The 8,464-nt window shown below is 39.8% G+C and overlaps 1 protein-coding gene across 1 annotated transcript; it reads right to left on the bottom strand.

Moving 5' to 3' along the window:
* Nucleotides 1-1,167: 1,167 nt before the first annotated feature.
* Nucleotides 1,168-4,417, bottom strand: LOC105810750 (AP-2 complex subunit beta). Its single transcript, XM_012644781.1, has one exon. It carries the CDS (start codon nucleotides 4,375-4,377, stop codon nucleotides 1,555-1,557), a length of 2,823 nt encoding a protein of 940 aa, XP_012500235.1. The 5' UTR covers nucleotides 4,378-4,417; the 3' UTR covers nucleotides 1,168-1,554.
* Nucleotides 4,418-8,464: the final 4,047 nt, after the last annotated feature.

Raw genomic sequence — 8,464 nt, 5'->3', positions numbered from 1 at the left:
TCCAACACTTTCTTTAAAAGTGAAATTAATAGTTTAATAACTTAGCTATTTTAAAGGTTGAGATAAGTCACCCCCATGCAAATTTTATAAATACGTATTCCTACAAACAATATACCACATTGTCAGCCTCATTACTTTCACAATATATGTTATATTTTTAACATGTTTCCAGAGACAAACAAAAGTGGTATTTAGTGTTATTTAATTTGTATTTATTTCATAAATATTAAGCATAAGCCTTTTATCCAGTTAGTCATTCAGCAGTTACATACTATTGACCACATAGAATGAATTGATCAAGAAACTTGATCACTAATGCAAAGAAGTTTTAAGAAAGCAAACTTCCATGAATACAAGGAAGCATGTGGGAACTTTGGAGTAATGAGTAATATTCTGTATCTTGATTGTGGCGATGCTTATACAGCATTTGTCATAACTTGTTGAACTGTACAGCTAAAAAGGTTGATTTTTACTATACATAAATTATAAATCAACATACTTGGCTTAAAAAGAAAGACCAAAGAGATTCATACTATGCACATTGGTAATTCCAAAGATAAAAAACAAAATAGTGGGCCAAAAATTGAAATGTATAAATCAGGAAATCATTTCAAAAATCAAAGAAGATTTGAATATACAAATTGAATCTGCACATTGTACCCAAGTAAAAATTGACACAGAATAATCAATACAACAAATACCTGTCTTACTAAGGTAACTGAAATTTAAGATACATAAATAAAACGTATCAGGTAAAAATTAAGCCAACTAATCGACAGAAAAATTAGGTTATTAATTGAAAGAAGAAAACTATTGAATTCATAGTAGCTAATGTGTAATAGCTAATTCATTCAATAAATATTTGTTCCAGATGTCATTTTTTTTTCAGCAGGACACTGATATATGTCTAATATTTTCCTATGTAAAACAGCACATTTTTATTTGTGATACCTAAAGAGAACAAAGTGTTCATTTGATAACTTTTGATAAATAGAACTCTAAAAATATACCGAAACATGAGTTTTGTGGATGCAATAGAACCTTTGCATGCACTGAGTAAATCTTGCACTGTTTTCAGGACATGTAAACTTGCTAGAAGAACAGCCGATAGCAGGAATAGCAGATTTGTCAGGAGAACATTTTTTTTTTTTTTTTTATGTTTCAGTGACACTTTTCCTTGCTTTAATATTTGTTGTCTTTTTCTGCTCTTGAAATGAGCCCTCGATTACAAAATATCAAACTACACTCAAAAGAGGGTGTAGAAAAAGCCAGTCATTGGCATAGCATGGAGAAGCCCACAAGTAAGGACAGATAGCAGCAACGGGTGGCAAGAGGTGGGAGGTGATTGAAGCAGTGGTTACAAATGTTCACAGGAAGCTAAAACTATCCAACAGGTTGTGCCCTAATGTTAGCACAGGTTAGACTAGTCACTACCTTGGTGGGTGGCCTCAGTGTGTTTCGGTTCATAGTCTACACAGCAATACAATTTCTTCTAGTTAAGAGTTCTTGGCTTGCACCGATCACAGGGTGACTGGAGGGTACCGGACCAGTCTATTAGTTTTTCAAAATGCTGCTGTAGACCTGATAGATGTATTGAGAGACTTCAGGAGCTCTACACTTCAGTGACAGCGTATAATTGGGGTTTCCTGGCTGGATACGTAGCTCAGCCAAAATCCAAATGCCATTAGTGAGCTTCAGGGATTGATACAGCATGTCCTGCCCTTCCACATTCCTCTTGGCAATAGTATAAACATTGTTGTTCTGCAACTTGCTGGAAACAGTGTCAGCGTTTAAATGACATTCCTTAATCTGAAACTGAAGTTCATTTTCATTGAGAATATCCTTCCATGTTGCAAGGAAGACCTGGCACTCCATTTTGCCATCTTCTACAAAAAGTACGTTGAGTGGGATGAGACAGCTGAAATAGAAGACATCAATGTTGTTTTTCACAGCCACCTGCAGGTTATTCAGAGGTTCCATCTTCATGACTGGGCCCAAAGTGTTGAGAGGCAGAGAGACATCAATGCCCTGGTTTGGCATCAGTGGTGTATGGATGGCCAGAGGAGTGCTGGGGATGACACCAAAGCTATTCTTGTTAAACTGGATTGCAAAGTCCGTCATATGCTGCAGAGCTTTGTTGGTGAAGTTCATTTCCATATAGATGTGTCCTTGGCGGTGAGTAAATGTTCCTGAAATCTCTAAGCCTTTAGCCTTTATTGCAGATAGCCAGACAAACTTAGGAGCCACATATCCACCAGGAGCCATGCCTATCCCTGTGGACAGTTCAAACAGGTCATTCAGACCACTGCTGACCACAGCAGGAGTAGGTGAAGGAGCAAAGGTTGCAGGCACTAATGATGGAATGAAGGATTGTCCCACCAGACTATCTAGTCCTCCTCCCAAGAGATCCACTGCTCCCATCTGCATGGAGGATACCTGTGGCACATTGACTGGGGGACCAAGGTCAAGGTTTAAAAGATCCCCGAGAAGGTCATCTTGAGAGGGGATAACCCGAGGCTGTTCCAGGTTGGTTGCAGTGGTGGTACCAACAGGGCTGTCACCTACATCAGTGTTTCCATGATGAATTGGCAAGTGTTTGCGATGGATTCCATGACTTCCTTCTACAAAAGCATTGGGGGGCTTATGGTACACAGAGGCCAAGGAACCAATGTGGCAGATTAGCTCATCCAGCAGAGTTGGCTCAATAAGGTCTGTCTCCTCAGAGATCAGTGGCTTCTCAGACAAGACTACTTCTTTGGCCGTGACAGGGTCAGTTGAGAGAAGGCGCCAATAAATATAGCCCCGGTCTCGAAGGTCAGGATTATCAGAATCCTGTGTTGCCAAGCTCAACACCTGCTGGACCAGCTCCTGTGTTTCTGATGGTTTCTCGAGAAACAGTTTCACTATGGGAGTAAGCAGAGTGAGCTGCACCTGGGCGCTTTCATCATGAAAAGCTTCCAGGAAGCTCTCTAGTAACTCATCTGCATTGTCAATTCTTTCAGCATATTCTCCCACAATCCAAATCATAGCCGCTCGAGCATCTGGCTCATCCAGCGAGTCTAAGTTCTCACACAGAGTGGCAATGATACTTTCGTACTTGTTGGGGTATTTGCGGAAGATGTCCCTGATGACGACAATTGCCTCTTGGACAACATAATTTACTTTGGTCTGGATTAGATCAAGCAATGTGCTTACACAGCGCTCTGCAGATTGCTCCACCTTGATGGCACATCGTCCAATGGCCCGCACAGCTTTGCGAACAAAGTCAACATCCACCTCTGTGGCATATTCCTTCAATTCTGCGAGAACCTGAGCAATGTTGGCTTGAGATGCCAAACGAATCATGATGTCCAACTTCTCTAGTTTAACATAGATGGGATCATTGTACTTCACAAAGAAGACTTTAATTTCCTGCTTCAAGATTTCAGGCCTTTTCTGTACAATTAGGTTGATGTTCCTCAGGGCGACATACTGCACTTCTGGTTCCCCAGACAGCAAAGTGACAAGAGGAGGGGCTAACTTCTTCAGCAGCATATTGTAGTAGTCAGAGTCCTTGGGTAACAACTCCAGAAATTTCATTAGGACTTTTACTGCTGAAAGCACCACTGCTGAGTTGGCATGAGATAGCCGGGGAGTTACCCGCTCACAGATGCTCTGGGCCTCCCGGTCATCTTTAGGGTTGTAATTAGAAAGGCAGTCCGGGATGAAAATCTGGCCCCACTCAGTGCACTCGTTCAAGGCTGTCAGAAGCTTATTAATGTTCTGAGGGTTCAGATCAAGTAAGTTTCTGTTTGGATGAGACTCACTGATTTCAGATAATGCTGCTACAGCATTAGCCACCACCATTGGATTTGAATCTGCTATGAGATCCTGCAGAGAACCCAGAAATCCCTGATCTTCTACCATTTGGACATTGATATCATGGACTTTTGCCACACAGACTGCTGCTGTTTTCCGAACATAGGGGTCTTCATCCTTCAAGCACTTGAGGAGGGGCTCACAGAGATTACAGAGATATTCTGTAATTTTGTCCACCCGGATGCATCCCATGGTTCTGACTGCCAAGGCCCGAATCAAAGGATTAGGATCTTCACAGTCCTTCACAAAGCCGTTGACAGCCATGATGGCCATGTCTGGCTGACTCTTGGCATAGTTCATCAGGTAGAGATACACAAGCTTCTTTAGTTCCAGCTTGTCGGTCTGCATACAGTTCACCACATCTGGAAAGAGAGAACTAACATCCTTCCCTACAGTCATAGCAGCAATCACTTTGTTCACAGCCTCCTTCCTCTTTTCTTTCTTTTCCTTGTTGAGTTCAGTTTTTAATTCAAAGATTTCTCCTTTTTTATTGGTTGTGAAGTACTTGGAGTCAGTCATGATTTTGGATCTTTAATGTGCACCGGAGGCAAGGACGGGGAGGAGAACATTTTTAAGGCAATTAAGATTAGAATCCAGGAATTAAACCAGAAATGTACCAGCAAAATCAAATGAACTTAAGACATGCTTTATTTGGAAGTGTACATAGAATTCAGCTAGGTAAGGTTGTGATAAACTAGAAAATCAAAGCAGAAGTTAGGAAACATTGGGAGCTAATGCTGATCAGGTGGGTCAGTCTTGGTGAACCTAGATGACATAGCACATGTGAGTATCACATCAATACTTGAGCTTCTCACCAAAGGTTCCCACCTACCAGATCCAAGGAGCTTCCCTCTAGAGGCACTTATCTTCATCTTGTGAAAGACCAGCAGTTCTGCTTCCTAAATAGGAGTCACCATTTAATCTTCTTGAGCCTATAAGTAAGCTTCCTTGTGAAAAAATGGAAGTTTCTATTCTTAGAAGATTTCAAACTTCAATAGTTTTTGTCAAAATGCTAATCTGATTAACTGGTCGTAATTAATGAGGCTGACCCCAACTTTTCAGTTGCTCAATTTCACTCCGAAGACATGCATCCCATTATTGTAATATAAAACTGTCATTGCATTCCAACTTGCTCCTTTGTTTCTTCAAGCAGCTAGAATTATCTCTTTCTGTACTTAAAAAAAAAAGTATATGTATATCGTGAAACATTATTGTCTTGATATAAAATTGACAACCCCACATTTTCTCCGTTTCTTTCTTTGATGGGTTGGGTTGGCACGTTACCGTTCTGCTTGCCTTTATTCAGGGCATTTTCAATTTCTCTTCTGCATAGGTAAGTGATATGATGTTCCAGGTGACTGGGTAGTTTGCCATCCTTAAACACATAATTTCCTACTTGGCTTCCTTGTGCCAAGTAGACTTGAACATATTCAATACATTGAAGTGCAGAGAAGAGGATTTCCTCCATTTGCATTTAAAATATTTCATTATCACATGTACCTTCCATAAATCTGGATAATTCTCTCTGTCCATCTAACATAAGGTTATGCTCTCTGTAAGCCAATGTAGTAAAACTACAGTTCACCAAACAGGTCAAATATAAGGCATTCTGGCTAACCTAGAAGTAACCTTTAAGTAAAACAAGCCTTTGAATTTCACCCCATATTGTTTGTAAAAATCTACTTTACTGCCTGAGAAACTATAGAACAAATATGATATTACTTTGATTCAACATTTCATTGTGTTCTTGAGTCATCATTATAACAAATATTTTTATAATGTAAATGTAGCCAATTGTAAAGATTTAAGTACACCTGCAAAAACTTTAAAACATTTATTTAAACAGAAGTTAAACCTAGAGTAATTTGTATTAGGATATGTCAGCTGTTGGCAAAGTAAGGAATTCAGGAGGATCTGGTACAGCCAACACTTTCAGTGGCCACAGTCTGTCCTAAGCCAAGACTTCTATACGTTGGGTCTTAAGAAGGAAAATGGGCAGTTGCCCAGCTTGGACCACAAGTGAGCCACTCAGATCTCTGACACTATCAGGACCCCTACCTACTTAGTTAACAGAGGATTTTTGTGATATGTCTATTATTGGATATTCTTGCATCCAAACATTGGTAGCAAATATGCCGTGGTTTTGAGCGTACAATCTCAACAATTGATACATTTCCTCTTTAAAAATACTTTAGCAAAACATGTTCACAATGAAAATGAATTTTCATTGCTAAGCTTGCATGCATAAACAACCACATCAAGAGATTTATATTTCACTTCTCAGTTGCTGAGATCCACATGATGTTCAGTGAGATAATTTCTCCTCTCACTGAACAGGTCACAAGGGGGAAATTAAGTTGAGGGATCAAAGATAAGGATAATAATCCAATACCAGTTAGAAGAAGTTGAAAGAGTAATTTATGTTCCCTACTTTGTTGATGGAAATAAAAGCTTCTCCATAAGTGGAATAGATCTAATGTAAACATAAACATTGTCTAAATTAGCTGGAGATCCATAGACAGAGAGAAAAATTATGGAAGACAGACTTACTAGGAAGGTACCATGAAAAGAATAAGAAGTGAGCTAGACCTGTGAAGTTTTATTGTTCTTCTAAGGAATTTGATAATGTGGTGATTCTGTGGACTAGATATTGTGTCCTCCCAACATTCATATGTTTAAGTCCTAAACCCCAGTATGATGGTATTTGGAAGTGGAGACTTTGGGGAGTAATTAAGTTTGGATGCATTGACCAGAAGAGAAATTGTCTCATTGAACATCATGTGGATCCTGGCAACTGAGAAGTGAAATATAGGTCTCTTGAGGTGGTTATTTATTCATGCAAGCTTAGAATAAAAATTCATTTTCATTGTGAATATGTTTTGCTAAAGTATTTTTAAAGAGGAAATGTATCATTTGTTGAGATTGTACACTCAAAACCTCAGCATATTTGCTACCAATGTTTGGATGCAAGAGCATCCAATATTAGACATATCACCAAAATCCTCTGTTAACTAAGCAGGTAGGAATCCTGACAGTGTTTGAGGTCTGAGCAGCTCAGTGGTGATCCAGGCTGGGTTACGTCCCTTTTCCTCCTTAAGACCCAACATAGAGAAGTCTTGGCTTAGGATAGACTGTGGTCACTGAAAGTGTTGGCTGTACCAGGCCCTCCTGAATCCCTGGATTTCTGGAGTAGGTCCATTGTTATTGTAATCCTATACAGCAAAGATATAAAATGGGATATTAATCTACAATATTCAAAAAACTTCCAAAATCTTTCAGAGTAGTTTGATTCTTCTTAAAATAATCTATATATGTGGTCTTTTGTGTTTCCATACCAGAGAATTAAAAACAAACACACAGCTGGTACTGGAGGTCCTTAATTCTGAGATCTACTGTGCTGTGAGAATCATGATATTTAGTGTGACCCTCTTCATTCATTATCAGAGTAACGTGACCTAAAAAACTGTTTCTAACTAACATAGTTTTGCTACCCTAAATATACCATTTGTTCACCAAGCACTCAATTCTCACTAGCTTTCCACCCTGCCATATCACGTATCTTTTATTGCCCTCTGTGGCAGGTGTGATAGCAGCTTTTTATTCTTCCTTTTCTTTCTGTCATATTCCTGGAAGTGCCAAGCCCCTCGCCTCTCCCTCGTTGATAAGTAGTTCTATAGACCTGTCACATCTCATGCAAGTCTTTGCTTTGTTGAAAGAACTTGGGACTCCATCCATGGTGCTCCTGCAATAGCAACGTCAGCTGCAGAAAAAGCAGGAAAAGTGTCTGCCCTATGGGAGCCTTTCCACAGAGAGCAGACAGCAGTAGGGGTCGGCAGACAGGGGCTGGGCTGGCCAAGAAAAGCCTGGGCCAGCCAAGCTCAACCTGAGTCGAAATTTCCAGTATAGCTCAGCCCTAAGGAAGCATGTTTGGATTAAAGAGGCCAGCTGGAAACAAGAAACCATGCTTATATGTAAGCTTCTGTGAACTTCCAATCTAATTTACCTAAAAAAATAATGTGGTTAAAACCTAATTAATGCTACTTGACAATAATTCTTGGTTTGGAAAGCGCAGGGGCATTAAGAATTTTTTTCAAACAACCTTCACTTTATCATTTCTTAAATTATTTGTTCCGGCAATTCTAAACACATTAACTGCTGTCAGAATACTCTTTCTAAAATGTAAATGAGATGATATCATCCCACTGTTTAAACACTGAAGTGGCTCACATATCCTGTTAGGATAAAGCAATCTTCCCTGCTTAACACAGCATACAAGGCCCTTTAATCGTCTCACCTTTCCAGCTTCATCTCTTGCTGCATCGTCCTATGACCTTTTCGTCTAGAGTGTAGATCAGCCAGAGTCTCTAATTCCCCTGTCTCGCTGTGCCCCTCCTGCCTCTGTCCTTCTGTTGTCCTTAGGTTCTCTTAGCAAGTAAAGCACCTAGAATATACCACTGTAATGACATTTACTCCTCTGTACTCCAACGGTCCACCCATTGGTTTGCATTTGCCACAGGAGTATGAATTATTTGAGAGCCACAAAGCCCTCATATAGCTCAGTAATCACTGTATTAGATAGCATCCCATTAAATGTGGGTCGGATTAA

Source organism: Propithecus coquereli, unplaced genomic scaffold (genome assembly GCF_000956105.1).
Source record: "Propithecus coquereli isolate 6110/MARCELLA unplaced genomic scaffold, Pcoq_1.0 Scaffold22, whole genome shotgun sequence".
Lineage (NCBI taxonomy): Eukaryota > Metazoa > Chordata > Mammalia > Primates > Indriidae > Propithecus > Propithecus coquereli.
The sequence above is the reverse complement of the archived record's forward strand: the minus strand, read 5'-3'. Positions and strand labels throughout refer to the sequence as shown.